Source organism: Archocentrus centrarchus, chromosome 13, assembly GCF_007364275.1.
Source record: "Archocentrus centrarchus isolate MPI-CPG fArcCen1 chromosome 13, fArcCen1, whole genome shotgun sequence".
Lineage (NCBI taxonomy): Eukaryota > Metazoa > Chordata > Actinopteri > Cichliformes > Cichlidae > Archocentrus > Archocentrus centrarchus.
This window is the reverse complement of record NC_044358.1, coordinates 11537248-11558823: the sequence shown is the minus strand read 5'-3', so window position 1 is coordinate 11558823 and position 21576 is coordinate 11537248. Positions and strand designations below refer to the sequence as shown.

At 41.5% G+C, this 21576-nt stretch overlaps 1 protein-coding gene across 2 annotated transcripts in view; it reads right to left on the bottom strand.

Annotated features, from left to right (window-relative positions):
- The window catches only part of caln1 (calneuron 1), a 56786-nt gene extending 36878 nt beyond the window's left edge, over positions 1-19908 (bottom strand). The window contains exons 1-3 of one of the 2 annotated variants that reach the window (XM_030744988.1): positions 19523-19908; positions 11073-11194; positions 106-249 (exon numbers count right to left, since the gene is read on the bottom strand). In XM_030744988.1, the coding sequence (XP_030600848.1) occupies positions 106-249; positions 11073-11187 (259 nt within the window). In that variant the 5' untranslated portion in view covers positions 11188-11194; positions 19523-19908. Of the gene's footprint in view, positions 1-105; positions 250-11072; positions 11196-19522 lie in introns of those variants that run through there. The other variant, XM_030744987.1, reaches the window with a different exon arrangement.
- Between the last annotated feature and the right edge of the window lie 1668 nt (positions 19909-21576).

The following is a 21576-nucleotide window of genomic DNA, read 5'->3' as shown; positions in this document are numbered from 1 at the left end:
TGATGAGGTGTGCATTTTTATTATGCAACACACGAGGGGAGGATCCCACTCTGCACTGCACAGAAAATTCCTAGGTGTTTGTGTGTGTGTGTACATGTGACTCACCATCCATGTCTAGTCTCTGCATGATAATGGCCAGCTCCACCTCACTGGGCATGTAACCCAGAGATCTCATGGCCATACCGAGCTCCTGTTTGGAAATGAACCCGTTTCCGTCACGATCCAGCACCTTAAACGCCTCTCTGATCTCTGCCAAGACAAACAGGATATCGACTCAGCATCTATAAACAGTGCTTACCCCTCCTGCTTCCAGTTGGAGAATCAAACACTTCTTCATGGCCTTTTACAGTATGTGCATTACTCTGACAGACAGCATGGTTATTTTGCTGGGTTTTCTGCATTTTGGGGATTCTTTGGCTATGATACACCTCGAGACTTTTATTCCATAATACATTCGATGAAGTCAAACCTCCACCTCGTTCATCATCATCATCATCATCAGCCACAGACCTTCCTCTACCTTCTTCCCTCTCCCTTTCTTCCTCTTTGACCTAGCTTTGGGCTGTGTGTGATACAATTGGTCTCGCTCCACTGCCTCAACTTAACAAGATCAATTCCAGCCATTGATTCATTTTCTCCACCTGCTGTCACAGCCACTGTCCCCTCAGTTCGTTCTCATGATTTCACCTTTTCCAGTATAACCCTTTGGGGTACATTATTATATTTGATTGTTGCATTTTTGCTTATTTTTTTAAACAAAAACTTTTTTACTTTTGATCCAAAAGCTCAGGCTTCAGACTGCTCTAAATGTGGATCTGCATGACAACAGACAGCTTTGATATCCCTAATATGGCAAACTCCTGCATGTAGTGCTGGCTGTGAGCACAGAAGCTCCACCCACCTGCCATTTAAACCTCCTGTCAATGAGGGGCACCTGGCTCAAAGTGGGAGGAAAAGGTGTTCAAAGGGCTCATTTCAGGCAATAAGTATAAGGCCAGTAAGCATTATTGTGAACTGTATATCATGTAGAGTCCAAGAATAAAAATATGGAACCTAAAATGATCCAAACCCACGTTAAAAGAGGTCTTCAGAGTGGGACATGCCTAGGGGGATTATAAATGTGACGTTCAGGATATTGGATTTTTCCTTCAATCAATAGAGACATTCACTGTAGAATAACACCCCTACCTATGCTATTCTGCAAATAAGAGAAAAACACATTTTCCATTTTCCTATCCTGCTAAACATCCTTCTGTTTGTTGTGGTTTGATCATCAGTGTGGCTTTGTGTTTGGCTGTTTGGTTTAACATATTTCGTGACCAATGCTCATGAGAAACAATGTAACTGCAACAACCTAAACTACAGGGGAATAATGAAACACTTTTATAGCTGCACAGAACACACAGATTTGGTGAAACTCATGGCTTTTTGTTTTTTTTTTTTGAGATTCAAAGCAATGTTGATCATTTTTATAGTGTACTTTGTATTTTGTGAATAAGAGTACAAACAGATTCAGAGAAGAACTACGTTTGCTGCCACCGCTAATCATTCCCAGTATTGTTTTTCAGCATCTGGGACACGTCAGTGTTTTCAATCTTATGACCTGCTCACAGTATTACAAGATTCTGTCTTACTGACGGCCCATGCATCATCCCAAAGAGAAAGAACTACATTTTCCATTTGCAAAAGGCAATCATTTACCCAAAGATGTTGGGTAACTGATGATGTCATTATAATCTCTATAAACAGATACCTGCATATGACAGCCAGGATCTACACACAACTGTCTTTCTGTGCAGAGTTTGCATGTCCTCCCTGTGCCTGTGTGAGTACTCCAGTTTATTCCTACGATCCAAAGACATGTTTGGTAGGTTAACTGGTGATTCTAAATTTGCTGTAGGTGTGAATGTGAGAGCGTATGCTTGTAGGAAAGTCATAAAGTCAGTGTAGTAAAGACAGAGCATGAATGGATCTGCATTCTCACACAATGACTGGCAGACAGGACAGAAAGTACTGACCCAGACACACCAGAGGCCCCAAAATGTTACCTCTTGTCCCCAGATGTCAAATCACCAGGGTCCCCACAGTGGTCACACCATGTGAGAAAGAGTTCATCACATAAAAAACCCCCCAAAAAACATGTCTGCAGAAGAACAGACACATACAAAGATTTAATATGGCTTTAAACTGATTATCAAGATAGATATTTAACATGTTGCGCTCTTTTAACATACGATTTCAGTGTCTGCAAAACTTTACTGCATTAATCATATTAATGCAAATCACTGCTTTTAAAAGGAGCATTGAAACTTTAGGGGATTCCACAAGCTGAATAAAATAAATGGACTATTTAATGATTTAATGTTTTTAAAATGATAGTCTTGTTCTTTGAAACACAGCGCATGCTGAACCGCTGAGGCCACACTGTACAAAGCTCACTGATTCTCAGACCAGAGACAAAGAAAAGCCTTCTTTGTACACAGTGGAGCCAGCAGCTGGTTCACTAGCTGCTCGATGTATGATCGCGCCACCAGTAAAAGGAGCCAGCAGTCTTCACTCTGCTTTAATACATGCACATATCATAAGTGTGCCTACAGATAAGTATGGTAAGAAAAGGGAGAGAGACTGACAGGCATCTGGTGTTTTTAAATAGATGTGGAATGTCACTTCTCTGAAGACTATGGCTGCACGACATGCATGAGCACACCGTTGAGCACTGAATAATTTGAGACTGGAGAGCGCAGTAGATGGTTTAACTCAATCCTTCCCAGGAGCCATGAAGGCAGAGGAAATTCACCAAATCTCTCTGGAAGTTTTAAACAGCAATAAAAGCAGTCGCAGTCCCTTTACATCATATCCAAGATTCACAATTACATTCCTGCGCACAAAATTTATATTCAGTGGTTGCTGGTATTGTTTTTGTAATGTCCTCATAAGTGCATAAAAACAATAAAAATTTGGATGCATAACCAAGTGACAGTTTTGCAAACAAACACACTAAAAGCATTTTCTGCCTGACGTCACCACCCTGAACCAAAAACCAGCCATTAAAAAGCTCATCTAACCATCTGTCACACTGCTGTCATTCCGAACCGATGGCAAATCATTTGGAATAGCAACACAAACGTGGAGCGTAAATTATGAATTATGACATTAAGTTAAGAAGCGTGTTTTGACCGGCTGTAGATAAATAAGAGCTCCCGGTCTCTGATGACCTGTGTCAACATCGCACGCTACTGCTTCCCCAACCAGCTGGTCCCGAGTGCATAAAACATCATCATCATACGCAGGAACACAAACTACTTTTCCAGAAATAATCATTCCTGGGATGCAAACAGACAAATGCGAACAACCTGTCAAGGCATACAGATTATTTTGCCTGCACTGAAACGAATATCTCGTGCATAAATCTATCAGTGACTCAGATCTTTGAGTCCTTTCTCATGATTGGAGCCTGTTGGAAGAGAACAACAACACTAGGACTGGCTTGGTATGTTCAAATCACTAAGTCTATTTCACGCACAAATGCTCTTATCAACCAAAAATCAAGGGACATGGGAAATACTGAGCTGCTTTCTAACTCAGAACCTGGCATTTTGTACAGTGATATTTCTGCCAAAGGGACAGAGGTAACAAATCACTCGTGCAGGAACATTATCCCATTATCTGTTGATGATGTAGCATATACTCAAAGTGTGTCTATGACTGCAAGTTTGAATGAGAGATGCCTGTTTACTTTCATTATGCATTCTGCTCACTACCACACTCCACTTGACCTTTTGAAGATGGCAGTGATGCTCGGCATTAACAGAGACACAGCTGGTACGTGTGCTACAGCTGACACCAGAACGGAGTTTAACAGCACGACAAACACGACAGCACTGTGGCGGTCCACGGGTGCACTATGTGGAGGAAAAATATGATTTCTTTGTTTTTAATGGTGCGGTGTTTAGCACTGTTATTTGACACCAACGAGGTTCTGGGTATGACCCTGCTGGGTGGCTGAGGCCTTTTTGTGCCTGTATTACAGTCACAAACACGTATGCTAGGTTAACTGGTGGTTCTATAATTAGCTGTAAGTGTAGATGTTTGTGTGACTGGTTGTCTGTGTCTCTGTGTCAGCCCTGTGATAGACAGAGGTCCTGGTCAGAGCTGTGACTTCAACATTTCTGAGAGAGAATAAAATAAATGATTGCTGTATCCGTGATAAAAGAACATTATCTTGTTGTTACTGTGTGTTCAACAAATGTCTCAAGCCATCATTTTTAAGAATTTAAACAAATTTTTTTTTACTGGGTTTTTAATTTGAGTCTAGTGCTGTGTTGTTGATGACGTACTGGAGTCTGTATTGTGGTATCCCAGTGTGACTGAGGAAAAGGAAAGCACAGTCAGCACCTTGGACAGTTCTCCAAGCTCCTGCTTACTGAAAACTGCGTGTGATCCTCTGTGTGCTGCAGACAGTGAGTACTGTACACAAGGTACACTCTGCTCTAATTAGTTCCCTCCCCATTAGTACCTCTCCTGGTACTGGTAGGAAACAGAGAAGTGGGAACTGCTTCTTTTATTGAGCTGGAAACTTTTCTTTTTTCTCTCTTTCAAGGAAAGCTCAGTGTTGGTGGGCTGAAGGAACTTTAGCTTACCCACAGACTTCCTGCCATCGGGTCCAGCTCAGCATGCTTTGTGAAAGAAGAGCCGAACCTTTAGTAAAATAGCCTGTTTCAGATTGTGCTCCAGGACTGTTTTCATTGTGAAGTCACTCCGGACGAACACTGAGGATGCAGATTCATCTGAATTTGTGGAAAAATGTCTTGATGCTACTGAATATTATAGTGACTGCCTAAACCAGAACTGCCCCAGTACACCCTCCGAATGAAATATCAGCCAACAGTGAAAATAGTTCAGTGAATTTAGTTATCAGTCATAAAACAATTTAAAAATTCATTTTATGGCCGGGGATTCAAACTTCTGAACTAATTTAAATTCTACCCGAGCTGCCCTGTGGTAATAGATGAACTTATTTGATTTGCATAAAACTTGAAAGATGAAGAATCTCTAGGAGTTTCTGTAAATTCACACATGTAACCAAAGGTCACTGTCCTCTTGCAACTCTTGCTCTGGTGATCTGACCTCACTCAGTAACAACAGAAATCACATAAGGTCAAAACACACAGAAGTTCAAATGATTAATTTGAGCACTGGTTTTCAAATATGAGATTATGACTATTTTTTGGTAAAACTCCACAGCTCCAACATGACTGTGAGTCATGTAATAATAATTATGTCTTTGTAGAAAATGCTCAGTTTGTTCTTTGGGGATCCAACTCCAGAGATTAGGTTGGTTTTTCCTGCTAGACTCGAACAATGGATCAGACGGCACGAAGGGCTTTCTGTTCTGTAGTTTGTGCTTGTGCTTGGTGAGGAGAAGCTTATGATCTTGCAGCGTGCTCTTTTCTGGGCCTTCCTTACACCATAATTCATTTTATGTAATGAATAAAACAAGAACTGTCCGCTTTTAAAGAAACCAGTGACCTGCAAGAAAGGTACAAACTGCTTTCAGAGCTAAAGATTACACTCAGGTCATAGAGCAAGGGCAGTGGTACAAAAAGGCTGGATGGCATGGCATGAACCATATTTCATTTTCAGATTAACAGAGAATCTTATTGAGTCTGTTTCAAAGAATTCATTATAAATCCTACATTTTCCCATACTAGTTGGAAGAAAATGCACTGAAAATTGAACCCTATTTGGTGCTGTAATAACAGTCCACTCTGCAGGCATAATGGGGAGTGAAAACTGGTCAGGAAATAATAGCTGAGCTTCTTTTTGTGTTGCTTTGGTGGCTCCATTAGCAGAGAGTCAAAGAAATTTTAACATTTTGAGCTTAAATATGGCATCAGTCACTAAACAAAAGATCAGGGTCATCCTTCTGTAAGTGAAGCTCACATTAGAAAGTTGCCCTTCTTTTCAGTGCAGTTTCTGGTGAATAACTGCCAGCTGTCTCTTAATGACTGACATATTTGAAATCTTACACTGTTATACCGAGTGTAAGAAAGACTTAAGGGCTTACTGTTCTCTTCAGAAGTCCCTGCAGGCAACAGCAGCTTCTCCTGAGAGCCGCGACATTAACAAAAACTCACCAGCTGACTGATTCCACACTACCAGTCACGTGACAGCTCAGCCTGCAGCTGCAAGCTTTTTAATACCCCTGGACAAACACAGTAAATTGCCTATTTAAATATGGTGAAGCAGAAGTGTTGGATGTGCAGAACATGGTGGCTTGTGTAATCTGTGTCAGGGGGATTGGAACCAGAGGGCTACATACAGTTGTGCTCAAAAGTTTACATACACTGGTGGGCATCAATGTTGCAATTACTTTAAAAAAAACATGAATTGGGCGCACCACTTTGAATTTATTTTGGATTTTCTCTAATCCTCACAGGGTCAAAGTATGCATATGAGCTCAAATACATACATACACTCACTTAAATATTTTAGTGAGTCGTGCTGAAAGTCCTACAATGTCTTAACTTGACAAGGCCGAGGCCTGTTAGCTTGTTAGTGATCATGATTGACTACAACCGGTAGTTTCTCTTTGCCAGCATAAAACAGATTTATTTGACAGCACTCGTATTGACTAATACGCTGAAAATGGGAAAGTGCAAGGAACTCAGTGAAGATCTAAGAAGAACTGTAGATTTACACAAGTTGGGAAGTTCTGTTGGTGCCATTTCTAAACAACTGCAGGTTCCAAGATAATCACTTCAAACAACTGCACATAAGTACAAGTTATGTGGAAAGTATGTAAGAAGGCTCAAACTGTCAGCCTCAGATGACAGGAAATTGGTTAGGATGTTCAGTGTGACGACCCACTCTACCCTGCCTTCCTTTGGGCCCGTTTGTGTAGCAGGTCTCCTCTGCAGGTACTGGAGGGCTGGTATGGCTCCCTTCCAATCAGTGATGCTGGCAACACCTGCTCACAGCTGATTTGATGGGTGGCTCTCCTCCCTGAGACACTTCCTTGGATTTTGGTTTGGTTTCTTGCATGTACTATTACTTCACTCATGCAATCACTGACACTACTGACTGTACTGACTACACACATCATGGATAGTTTAACTTCTGCCTTTGTTAATTTGGTGTTTGTGTATGCATCGCCCATTTTTGCCACGGCTGTGCGGTCCGGTGCGTGACATCAGGAGCAACACAAGAACCACCGAGGCTCAAGCCTGTCATGAACTGGAAACTGCTGGAACACCAGTACTTCTGTCCACAGTGAAGCAAGTTTCGCATCACCACGGACTGAGAGGGTGCCGACCCAGAAAGAGGCCTCTGCTCAAACAGACACCTTCAAAGCTGATTAAAATTTGCAGCTGCACACATGGACGAGCCAAATACCTTCTGGAGAAACGTTTGATGGTCAAACGAGACAAAGATGGAGCTGTTTGGCCACAAGAGCTATGTTTGGAGGTGAGGCTTTCAAACCTAAGAACACTGACCCTGCTGTTGAGTGTGGCGGTGGTAGCATCATGCTCTGGGGCTGTTTTGCTGTCAGTAGTACTGGTGCAAGCGGATGGAATAATGAAAGGACTACCTAACCTAACTTCTTCAACACTCACAGGAGAGTGAGCCTAAACACACATCAAAACTGGTTTTGGAATCGATAAAGCAGCTAACATTAAGCTTCTGGAACGACCTTCCCAAAGCCCCGACCTCAGGCCTATTGACAATTTGTGGACTATGCTTAAAAGCTGGGACCATGCCAGGAAACCAGCCAGTTTAAATGAATTCTACCAGATATCCAGCCAGAATTATGCCAGAAGCTTGTTGATGGCTACCAAAAGTGTCTGGTCAATGTGCAACATGTTAAGTGACATTTAACCAAAAGTTAGTGGAGGTGTATGTATATATTTGAGCCTGTATGCATACTTTTAACTCTTTGTGGATTATAGAAATAAATAAATTCAAACTGGTGCACCCAACTGCCCAAAGTCATTAAACAAATGTACAATCACGCCACCCTGGAAAAGGAACAGTTCAAAGAAATCATTAAACAATAACTAATACTAAACAGGATCAATACCAACAGTACATTTTTCAGCTCCCCCAGGTGACAACTTCCTACAGCACCTGCAGACAGGTAGGTACACAGTGCCTCCCCTCACTGCTGAAGAAGCTGATGTTCACAGTACTGAACAACACTTCATGAGGAATTTTTAGAGGTTCGAAAAGCTCCCGTTTCAGCAACATTTAAGTATTAAAAATTGATCAAACGTTAACCTGGCTGGTGCACGTACTAATGTTAGCTGCTCAACTATTAGCAATTAGCCACAAACCCTCAGGAAGTGCATCCAGCATAAAATATTTGCCAAATCAAATAAATGCTGTGGCAACCCCTGTGGAAATAATGGAGCAGCCGATGGTAGTTTTATTCGATGGCCACATTAACCCTTTTTTTTTTATGTTATTAAGGTAGCAGGTGGGGGCTGTGGCTAGTAAAATAATAAGTGGGAGCTAGACAGCAAACACTATCAGTCCTGCATGTCTGTAACATTATGATAGATGGTGTTAACACAGTATATTTCACAGCTGTTTCGCTAACTTGTTTGGAGACTGCACACTTCTTGCTACACATGTGAGGACCTGGCAGTTTCTATCCCGCTCGCCAGATATTGGTCACAGATACTTCACAAACCAGTTTTGCATCATCGTCCTCAATGCATCTCCAGCTTGGTGCAGACCAAAGGCAACCCCAACATAAAGCAACCATGACACCAATCACAGACCAGGAGGCACCTCTTTGTGATGCTGCCACCTTGTGACGGAACTTTGTAATACTGTAACCTTTGCCAATACATTTGCAATGTACCTTACAACAAGTGTCCTATTCAAAAGGAAAAACCCCATCATCCCAGATGGAAAGCAAAATTCTGAAATTAAGTTATAGGATTTAACCATGTGGCTACAAAAATATGCCTCGTAATTGTTGCCATTTTTCCCATGGCATCAAAAATGGTATTGAGTATTTTTTCTGGGCTTTGCTATTGAGTTTGAAATTTCAGTATTGTGACCACCCTACTACACACAAGCTTTCCAATCACAGCTGAAAATGATAGGAGACGTGCCAGGCTACTTTCACATGGTGTTTCAGGATCACAAACACACCAGGCACAAAGCTGTTATGTTTTCCACATGACTCCACACAATATGTGTCTTTAGTACTTGTCATATAAAAGGTTGTTACTGTTTGTATTTACAAGTTTTACCACATTAGTGGTACGTGAAAGTTTGTAAAACAGCAGATTTTGAAAGAAGTACTAAAGGTTGACAATGAAAAGTAAATGAAACAAAGCAAAAATATTACTCATTTATTTATTGAAGAAAATGAATCAGTAGTACACCTGCGAGGGGTGAAAGTCTGTAAAACCTTGGTTTGTGTGTGTACTGGTTTCTGCACAAAGGTCTCTGTAAAATTGGGCTTTTAAAAATAATTTTTTGGTTTTTATTTTTTTGGGGGAAAGAGGTCTCTTTATTTGTTTTTCTTTGAAAGCAATTAAACTGTATAATTTCAGTCTTTGAAAAACAAAATGTGACAAATCTGATAATCTTTTGACATAATAATGGTCCAAGCTATTCAGTATTATTACTATTAATCATAAACAAGATTCACATGATTACGTTTCAAGAGGAAAGAGGTTTGTAGTTCCCCTGAAAAGCATCTTCTTTTTTTTGTAGTCATCAGACGTCACAGGGAAAGGTAACCTGCACTGATGAGACACATTCTGTTTATTTCTATGCATTTAGGTTTGACTGATTTATGAAATTATGGAGGCCTGAGTGAGTCACGTCTCATTATACTTGCTTTAACTATCCAAACTAGTGACTATTTATCTGCAAGCCCACTGTGATACTATCCAGCATGTTGTGCAGGGTAAGTACTTATGCAGTAATTACAGTGTTGGCAGGCGACAGTAACTCAGTCGCAGTGTTTTTAAATGGACCTCATCAGGACTCTATAACCACAGATCAGTTCCTATTCACTAAACAACGTGAACCCACTGAAACAGGAGTGAGGAATTCATATGCAGCAAATTCCTTCATGCATATTAAAACTCCGCCCTGACAGAGTATCTGGCCATTACTGTGCACTGTGCTTCCAATTTTCCAGGCAGCGGCTTAATGTTGCATCAATGGATTAATATTTTGGAGGTCTCAGGAAGTCTAGCTTGTCTGCTACCTGTGAGGCTGCCATTGCTGACTCTGGCAGACTGTATTGATCAGGTTTGTGTTGTACAGGCGCGGGTGATTACTCTCAGACAGACTCCAAAACAAAGGGTCTGAGAGAGGGAGAGAGCCAGCAGACCGCAAATGCTCCTGGTGAGATAAGCTATGTAGAGAATGCTTCATTTCTGTGCCTGGCTGGCTCGATGAGGAGGAGGATGCTGGTTTTGTAGCGCTGCATTGTGTTTCAAAGCCCTACCGACAATAAAACGGACTGAACTGCCTTTCTGAAAAAAGATCCACACTGGTTTGGGAGTCTGCAGCATTCACAGGCTTACTGTCCAAAATACTCATTTTTAATGCAGTGGCAGTCGGATCTGTTTCAACGTTTTTTACACATCATTTTTCCCTCTAAATGCAGTCAAATATCTTCTAAATGTTCAGTGTCTTTACTGCTTTTCAATTACAGGCAAATTGTTCTTCAACCACTTATAACCTTTTCCTTTAATTCTGTTTCTGTACCCTTCTTAAGCTATTTAAGTCTAACATAGGTGTTTTTTATTTGTTTTTTAATTATTAAACGAACAGTTGGTGAATCAAAGCCTAAATGTGGCTTTGCTTTTGCTGAAGATACAAAAGCACCTTTTTCTTCTTTCTGAAAGAGCCATTATGGATGACTTTCAGGTTAGAGGAACTACATATAGCAGTAATATTAATATTTATATACTGGCTGCAAAATGTTGCCAATTATTATTGAGGTAGAAAGATTGTGAAGAGCAGCCTATTCACTTTGAATGGACATCAAGCATAAGGAAGAGAGAACAGCAGCCAGACAGTTTACTGAGAAGTCTTACCATCGAGCTCCTCGACAGAGATGCTGGCCAGCACATCACTGTCACTGTCAGAGAGCGAGCGGCTCAGGTAGTTCCCCTTGTAGAGCAGGCCTGCCGTCACATGGTGGAACGGCATCTTCTCCCTGAGAGACAACAGAAGAAATCGTTTAGACGGCAGTGAGGGGAGAAAGAGGGCGCTGAAGGAGACTTTTCTCTTGGAGGCTTAATTCTGAACACAAACAAGCAACTAAAAGCTCCAAATGCTGAAACCATATAACATTTTTAAATGTGTACTATGTGGAGCAGGATGTGATGTGGTCACTGCAACATTACTGTGGAACAAACTTATCAGGTATTCAAATCAGCCACTTATCAAGAATAAAGCCGATTTACTGGGGTGCAAAGATCACCTTTCAAACCACACTTACAGTTAAGTCAGGTATAAAAAAACAAAATGATCCCAAATTAAAGCTACAGGTTTGCTTATTTGTGACACTGGCAATGCTAAAACAAATCCAATCGGCACAGCATAAACGAGATTCATAAATGAAGCAGAACTCATTCACTAAATGGGAAGCAACACAGTGAGTAATTTGAGGAAAATATGCTGAATTCATGTGTACGTGTAGGAGCATGTGAGGATGCCTGTGTGTAATGTACGTGCAAATGAGTCTGAAGCAATTAATTATTCAATAAATTAAAGCTCAAGGGCACAGGAGGAAAATAAAAGCACGTGGAGCAGAGAGATCGGAGCAGGATTTCATCTATGAGCAATATGAGGAAATGTTTACTTAACAGAATAGAGGACTCTTAACTGAACAGAGCTAAACCAAAGCTAAACCAAAGCTAAACCAAAGCTAAACCAAAGCTAAACCAAAGCTAATCCAAAGCTAAACCAAAGCTAATCCAAAGCTAATCCAAAGCTAAACCAAAGCTAAACCAAAGCTAAACCAAAGCTAAACCAAAGCTAATCCAAAGCTAAACCAAAGCTAAACTAAAGCTAAACCAAAGCTAAACATAAGCTAAACTAAAGCATTGTGTTTTTATTGTTTTATCTCTTTAGCAAGTCGAGTTGACAGAGTTTCATAGGCTTCACAGTTATGGAAGCTTTGACAAACAATATTTAAAATGCATCCAAAGGTGAAAAATTATAATTATTTTTTACTCTTAGAGTTATATTTATATCACAGTAATATCAGTTTATGTTTGTAGGTGTTCTCTTTACTATGACATGAGAAGGCTACTGTTTCTTCTACCATCCATCCCTTCTCTTCCACTTATCCTTTTCAGGAGCCTATCCCAGCTGACACAGGGCGAGAGGCAGGGTACACCTGTACAGGTGGCCATCCTGCCGCAGGGCCAACACAGAGAGACAGACAACCATTCACACCTGTGGGCAATTTAGAGTGACCAATTAACCTAACCCCACTACCTGCATGTCTTTGGACTGTGGGAGGAAACCCACGCAGACACGGGGAGAACATGCAAACGCCACACAGCGGGAGGTCTGGGCCAAGGTGGAATCAAACCCAGACCTTCTAGATGTCATTGTAGCTGTGAGGCAGCGGTGCTAACCACCATGCCACTCTGCTGCCCACCATTTCTTCTTGCTAACCAAAATGACAACAACCAGAAGCAAGGGTGGGGGGGGGGGGGGGGGGGGGGGGGGGGGTGATCTTATCTCGGCCTTTAAGATTTAAAAAGAGTTTATAATCATAAATTAACATTTGTTTTATTTTATTCATTTATTGCCCTGGAAGGTTTATTTTTCTACATCCTGCCATCTGCTGCTGCTCTCTGCATCTCGCATGTTTGTCAGTTTAATAAGCATGCACATCAAGGCGTCTGCAGCTACGCCTATTACGAGCAGCTTTTTTCTCACACATAATGTCAAGATTTTTCATTTCCTAATTCATCAATTATTCAGCCATCTCTCAGCTGTCATTTTAAATATTACAATCATCCTTCTTGTACGCTCTTTCCATTTGATCGTTATGAGCCAACCCACATGCTGTCAGCCGTTTGTTACAGGTGTATACTTTTCTGCATCCATGTTGCCTGAAGAAATACTGATCAGCATGACTGACCACACTGGGGCAGAATTTCCATAACAGAAATAAATATATGGCTTATTCTGAAAACAAGAATTATATTGAAAATGTTTTGAAAGAAGAGACAAAGACAAAGGCAGCGTGTGGTGCAAACCTTTGGTTGAGGGTGGAGGAAAATTGTGGTTTCCATTGTGAGTTTTGTCACTTTTATCTGACTCTGTATTCTTAAGTTTTATTCAGCAGTAAGCTCACACCAATCAGGACTAAGACCGGGCGCAAACAATGAATGAGCTGGTAATACTCAGAGGCAAATATTACATTTTTATTTTTACATTCATAGGATGGTAGGATGGATCATAACAGGGAGATTTTATGTACAAGCCAGGCTTAATTATTCTGTTGGACTGCTGGAGCTTTAAACACCGGCAACGACTGAAGTTTAATCTGATCACAAACTGCATTCACTAGTCGCTGGGTTGCAAATGGACCATATGATGACATTTTCTTCTCAAATTCGCCAAATCTAGAACTTTAAAACTAAAGTTATATTAGCTTTAACCACAAATACCATTGCGGTAGGCACTGTCCACCATTTCCAGACATTTATAGACTAAAGAAAGATTTAAGAATACATAAACGAAGCAGAATGTTAATTCAAGCAGAGCACTGAAGTCAGCGGTATTAGCTGTTTCAGATCTTCACACATTTCAACCTGACACTTCCCGCTATCACTCTGGTGATTCGCTTATGCCCACACCACTCCATCAAACTTCCCCCGACCCCCCCTCCTCGTGTGCTAGTCATGCACGCTGTAACAAACTGTGTGTGGTTTTGTAGGGGGGGTTTATTTGGTCTTTAGTAAATACAGATTACTGTGAACACAGTAAATCCTGATGCCTCTGAGGAAAAAGCATGGATGGCAAGCTACTGTGCATATTTATGATGTAATAAAGTATTTTTGTGACTCAAGATTCAAAAGAATGTAAATGTTAGAGTTGTAATGTTATATCAGGTGTTTTGCTGTAGACCTTGATGGTGGATTCACAGATGAGCGTTGTAGCTTCCAGCGTTTGTGTGACCAAGAACAGTGTTAAGATTTAGTTGGCGACGGGCCACCATGACCGAGACTCCTACAGCAACTAACCCCACCTGACCTGACTGTCAAAAATGTTGACTAGAGTTGAATTCCTGGAACCTCGCAGTAAAAGAAGTAAAAGGTCACTGCAAAGCTGATATTTTGTCATACAGCAAGATTCAAATTCAGGGTACATATGCATGCAGTTACATAATCATCTGTTTATGGAGACTACAGTCAGAGGCCTAAAATGTTTAAGCCTGTAACTGTCGTTTTTAGTAGTCAGAGTTGCAAAGCTGCAGAATCTGGAAGTATTATAATGTAATTTAACAGTACATTTTTTAGAGTGTACATGCATGTTGACTCGGGGATCCTTATTGGTACTTGGACAAATTCTGACTTCTTAAAGTTTATGGCACACAAAACATTTAACATCCCAAAAATGTGTATTTACTTTGCAATTTCAAAATGTAAAAAAAAAATAAACTATAAAATAAATGTAGACCTATCTAATCCCACACGAAGGCTATGGCACATTAATAAAAGATAAGATTTTAATATAATGTTTAATAGTGCAAAGATAAAGTGTGGGATAATGTGCTGTAACGGTAAAATGCCTGACCTTCAACCCTGTAGGAAGACAGTGTAGAACAGAGCTGTTCACGGCTTTCAGCATCATTAGATCTGATTAAACTGATCAAGGTCTTAGCTGAAGAAGCTAATTTGCCCTTCAGGAACAAAGCATACGACGTTCACTTAAATCAGGAATGATCTCCGCAGCCTCGGCCGAGACCACATCCATTTTTTCCCCCTCGTGTAATCACTATTCTCTGCATGCTGTGATACATCAGTTCAATAGAAAAAGGAGGCGAGATCCTGGAATTTAATACTCAGATTGAATGTCTGATAAAAATGTGCCATAGAAATGACTTAGAGATAACATCACTGGAGGGTTCCTCAGTATTTCACTGAACTGGCTGCTTTGACAAATTCTGTATATTTATATAGTTGAAGATGGACAGTTGCTGACTGCTCCAAACAGCTGGTTTCACTGTTGATGACTTATTTAAATCACTGATTATTATAGAACCATCACAACATGATCTAAACAAATGTGTTCGGCGTGCTCGTTCTGACTGACAGTAAGCCCACAACCACCTCACAATGACAGAAATAAGAAAAGCGCCACATCCCTGCATATTTAAGACTATCCATGAAGCAATGAATCCACTAATTGTTTCATTTTTACTCATTACCTTCAAATGGACTAGAACATATCTTACTCTATGTAAATTCACAAATGAGAATGGCACTAAAAGCAGATGAAACCCGCCCTATAGTTTTATAGGATAGTAACTCAAATTTTACAATAGGTTGAGGCCATTAGCTGATGCTGTTACACAAAGTGACTTTCAGCCAGTGAGGCGGTGAGCTCAGAGTCAGTGTCTGGCTCAAGGACAGAGTCTGAATTGACTGAACACTGCTGTTGATAGCCGCACTAGCTGTGATTGGACCTGTGGCATTTAATCACAGCGTGAGCTGCTGCTGCTGCTTCGCAGTTCCTCCAAATTTAAGCCTAAATCTGCTTCCACCACATGACCAGTCTTCAAGAGTCTATTGATTTTTTTGAAGAGGTGCTGTACTTGGAGTGGCAGCTGAATTTTACAGGTGAGAAAGAAGCGGTCGCAGGTAAAAGTCTGAAAATGTTTAAATCCTCGATGCTTTCTCTCAAAGATAAAGGCAGCAAGATTAAAATGTCAAAGAACAGCGTACAGAACTGCTCTGCACCGAGTCCAACCGCAAACACTGGCATTAAGACGTAACCATAAACTTGATTTTAAAAACAGATCTTCCTCAGATGGAGAAAAGTCCCAACATAAAGTGTGCAAATGTTTTTAGCAGTCATGATAAAAAAGTTCAGTATGAGCAGAGAGAAGCTCATGTTTCCTTTTTTTTTGTGGATAAACGGGCATTAAAGTGACTCATGGGAGATGATGGTTCAAATATGGATGACAATCAGTAACAGGAAACATTTTAAGAGCCACCTTTTATTTGAAGGTGGTAAACTTGAGAACATCAAATTCAGAGCATCGCTTCACTTTCATTCAAAGCATTTTTAATCACATAAAATATTAATATTACACATTAACTGAAGTGTAGACAAACTATTAAGCTTTTGAGTCTTTCCAGTCCCGTAAAGGCTAGGTCACCGCAGAAACGAACCCAATTACACCAGAGACATAAATAAAATCCCACTAAAGTTGTGTGCCTTAAAGGGAAAGCATTACTTGTGCTGACACTTCAAGGATAAGACAAAGATGACACGACTAATCAAAACACTTTGACCCTAAAGGAAGAAGCAGTAAGCCGCAATTATGCTGCTGCAATTAAACTGTCGTATGGCCTCAAACAGCTGGCAGGAAGACATGATGAACTCACATAGATTACAGTCACACAAACTGTCAAAAATGTCACATCAGAAGCTGTGATAATCCAGAATGACAAAAGCCAAAATATTCAAGAAACATCAGAGAGTTAAAAAAAAGCAGCTCCTCTCCACATCATCCTTTTTTTAATTATTGAAAATAAGTTCTTTCAATTCGGTCATAAAATAACAGATGATCAAATGGATTTTCAGTGATATGCTGGTGCTTTGCCACAGAACTATAGAAACATCTCAGTCAGTCCCTTGAATCCGTCGCCCCTCTGCTCCTATGAGAAATCACTAATTGACCCATGACCGCGTCAGAAGTGCAAAAGCAGTCCATCCTCGCGTCTGAGCTTTCACAACCTGATGAAAAGAGCACAGCTTTACTCACAGCTTCCTGCATGACAAGGAGGCCAGATGGCAATTTCTTACATCAGACCCTGCAGCACAACAGCCAAAATCAATGGACCAATACAGAGAACAATGTGCACCAACAGCAGCAGATCAACTGTGTGAGGGACTGTGATGCAGTCACAGGTTTAAGACTGTTTGTAAAAATGCATCCTCCATCAAAGATGTAACAGAAAAAACAAAAACCACATGATGTGATGTCACAGACTCAAGTTTGGCTACACTCAGGGATTTATTTTTTTTAAAAAAAGGTCCAACCACAGAAATGCAGCAGAAAGTTTAAGAGTAGTTATATCATTTTTCATCGTGGGGAACGTCATAAAAATGTCTGATTGTGGAAATTACAGTGATGTTAAAATAAAACCAAGCCAGAAGTTGGTTACACTTCTGACACTCAGTGGTGTTTCTGTGCTGTGAGGCTCTTTAGTGTTGTCTGGTGACTCCGTTTCCTCACGTGGATTTGTGTACACAAATATTATACAACACTATAGGAAATACACAAAACAGCTGCTAAAAATCCTCAACTGATGTAAAAACACAGCAGTTAAATCTCAAAAGTCGTGGTAAAATGGATTTGACTGCCTGCTGCTTTAACTTTATCTGTCCGACTGGTGTGAAAAGTGATAAGTCACAACAGACAGGAAAACCCATTTGTGTTGAAATAATAGTGTAAAAAGCATTTCCATACATCAATGAAATATGGACTTTTTGTGAAATCAAATTATGGTTATGACTTCATGGACTGTGCAGCAGAGGCACACAAAGCGCTTAAACAGCAGCCAAGTGGGTGCACGGCCAATTCATCAAACCATCACTGCAAAGCTGAATTCAATCTCCAAACTGAGAAAAGAGAGACGGGAGTGTCCCACAGAAGTGCCACCTCTCTGCACACATTATCGGCTGCTCCCTGCAGCAGCAGACCCTTTCTCTGTCTCTTCCATATCATGATTCTTACCCACACTGGTGGCTGTACTCTGTAGGATACTGCAGCACAACAGGCTCCCTTGCCGGACTCTCCATCACATCTGCTGTCCCATCCCTCAGGTACGGGTTTCCCGGCAAGTCTCCGTTTACCTCCGAATGTGTCCCTGGTGGTGGCATGCTGGAGGGCTCCACCATCTGAGGATCGGGCTCTGTGACCTCCTCCTCCATCAGTCTTTTATATGCAGTGGTGCCTCCAGCAGCAGCAGCAGCAGCAGCAGCACACTGCCTGTCCACAAACCACTGAGCCCGGCTGCCTCCACAGTTTGGGTTTGTCCCAGAGCAGCAGCATAAGTTCCCCCAAATCCGTTGTTAATATTTGAGCAGTGAGAGCAGCAGGTACAGTAGCTCCTCTCACACTCCACTCCTTTGCTCCTTACTCCCTCCCTCCCTCCCTCCCTGTCTGTGACTCCCTCACTCCCCCTTTACTCGCTCACTCACTCTACAGCGCAAACATTCCTCCACATGGGGAAATGGAGTGAGGGCTCATTAGTGAGTCCCAATGACAGACTCAGCCCTGCTTGCCTGCCTCTGGCTGTACTCGCAAAATACACAGGGAGGGAGAAAGGGAGAGGCAATAAGAAAAGGAGAGAGGAAGCAAAAGGAAGACAGGATAAGGACACAATTAGAGATTAACTGGAGCTGACAAAAAAAAAATTAAAAAAAAAGACAAGGCACAGGTGACAGATAACGTGACAGATGCTGTGAGAGTGTGTTTGTAAAGGCAGTCCTAATAACCAGTGGATTATGCTTACAGTGCGCTCTGCAGGTCTGCACAGGGATGCTGAGAGAAACGGCTCAGAGAGCGACACATACTGTGGAGAGCACTGTAACCGCGTGCGCCACCGTGTGGAGCAAGAATGCGCCCTGGACGCCACGCAACGATAGGATCCTGATGGTGATGGTGGGTGGGGGGCGGCGTCCCAGCAGGGGGTCCACAGTCAGAACTCCTTTCCAGTTTCACATCGACCCAAGAGACACACAAGATACACACTTCCTGTGCGCTGCCTGTCATCAGTGTGGTAGAAATGGCATTTTCCCCTAATTTAAAATCCTTCATCTTATCAGATCTTATGCTGTTTGAGTCAAATATACAAGCTCACATTCGTCTATGAAAGTCAGAAATCCCGGATCTCAACACGGTCGCTCTTAAGCTGCTCCACAATCAGATGGCTCATAAATGTAAGAAAATCAAAAATTATAGAACAATCGGCTAGACTTTGCCAGACTGCAGTCTTTCACACATGTCGGTGCACAGATGGGAAAACGAAGTCTTATGCTGACTTATGTCCAAGCCTATTTTTTCACACATTCTCTACAAACACACAAAACTGCAGCAAAAATCACCTGCAGGTTCGTGAGTGGACATCCGCTGGTTCCGACCGGGCCAAACAACAGGTGTGCGTCTGAGCAGCGCACCTGTGTGATTAAATACGGACAGTACAAAAAAAAAAAAATCCCCATGCTCCAATAACACCCTGCAGCCTATTCATTTTCCACTGAAGGAATTTTCTAACCTGCTTACCTCTGAGGCTGTTAGAAAGGTGATCAGTCAAATCCGTTAATCGATGCTCGCAATCCAGTTTAGAGGCTTGAGGTGGACTCCTCAATCAGCCTGCCGATCGATCCTGACGATGATGATCCTGTTGATTGGTTTCTTATTAGTCAGTTATTCCTTTGTTTTGACAGTGCAGCGTGGCCATGCTACACCGGCCGTGCTGTGCGTGTTTTAATAGCCTCTGAAGTCCAGCAGCAGTTGGACGCATTTATTCGAGTTGCACTTTTTGCCAAAACTCTCATCAGCGTTTAAATTCTTTGATCTTCCAGTTGTAGTCGCTAATATTCACGGAGGCTAATCGGGAAAACCAAATAAATTCACTGCACTGGGTCTGTTGTCTCAAAGTGAAAATCCAAGGACTGAAGATCCACACGCACAAGCGCCGAGCGTCAGTACGATTGATGAGAGCAGCCCAGTGGCCGACGGAGACGCTCCAATCCAAATCAATGCGCAACCGAGCAGGAAAGCAGCGGATTGGCTGCTTTTATTTGTTCGCTTCTATTGTGGTTTATCGTGTCATTTTCAATCAGAGGAACCACCTGCACCGTTTAAAAGCATCTAACCGGACGCGTTTCTTCAGGTTCCTCCGCCTCTTCTCTCCATTTCAGAAGGGACACCGAGTCAAACCAGCCAAACATAAGTGTGTGTTTTAGGGCCATTTCAAATGAATACCTTACTGCCAACACAGAATACATATTCATATTATTTTAAGCACAATTGTTTCTCTTCATTGCTCAATTATTTGCTCCTCAGAGAGCTTAGATTTGACCAAAATTCAGTCATAATTTCTGCCCAGCTCCACCAAACAAAGCCTCAATCACACATTCTCTCTGAACAATGTCAGATGTTTACCACAACAAGACTGATGACTAAGAACAGCCACAAACTCTGATGAATGACTGAACATATCAGGAAGGCGTGCAGTGACACTCTGCGGGTGCAGTGTGCTCTCCTGAATAAATGGTCTCTTTTAGAAAAGGTAGAGTTTATACTGAATTATATTCTAAACAATGAAGTTATTTCATACTGTATAGAGAAGATGAATAATATACAGGCTCTGGAAGCTACTGCTAAAACTAATGATACTATCCTGATATGCTGCCCAAACAAAAACAGTATTATCACAATGTAGCAAATCTGATTCTTGGTGCACTGCCAGACAATCATGATGAAAAGGCAAAAAGGACAAATTATGCACATATTCACTGCACACTGTGTCATTCACCCCTCTGTCCACCACAACCAGCATCACATCCCAAAATTTCCTCTCTTTCACTGCAAGTTGGTAAATCTCCATGTTAGGTCCATTGATGATATGATGTAATGTCTTACTCTCAGCATCTGAGAGAACAGCCCTGAGCTAACCAGGGTCACCTCTCTGGAAATCTGAGTGTATCTGGTATCCTGATATGAGGGAGGAAGACTGGATCACTATGAGCTGAATAAGTGGCAGGTTGTTGTCATGCTGTCAGCAAGCACACATGCCCCTCATTCAGTTACTGGTTAGTGGATCCCTCACTTTGGTTGGACTTTGCTCAAAGTTCCTATGAGAGTGATGCATCCTTTGTTTTTTACTGTATAAAGTATCTCGGCTTTAAATTGTTAACAGTTAATGAAATCTGTTCCCAGAAAATCAAAGGGATCAAAATACCCAGAGGCTGAACATTTAGTGTTTCATTGGTGATTTGCAGGTTACAGTATGAGGACTTTGGTGAGGCTGTGCTTCAAAGTCTACAACAATGGCAGCTTCTCACTAAATGAGTGGCTAATGTCATTTAAACAAGATGACCAGTAATTTTTAAAAAAAAGTGATTTTCTGTTCAATACTGATTAGAAGTCAGGAGCTGTTTTCTGCTGAAGGCTACGAGGCTGATGGCAGAACTCTTTCCACACACCCACTCACTTTCTTTATTCCCATTCCTGTCAGTTTAATCAAATGACTGCCCGTGTCTAACAGGGTATTGTATATTTAATGGTAGTATTCTAGATTCAGGGTAATGTGCCCACTAGGAATGCCAAAG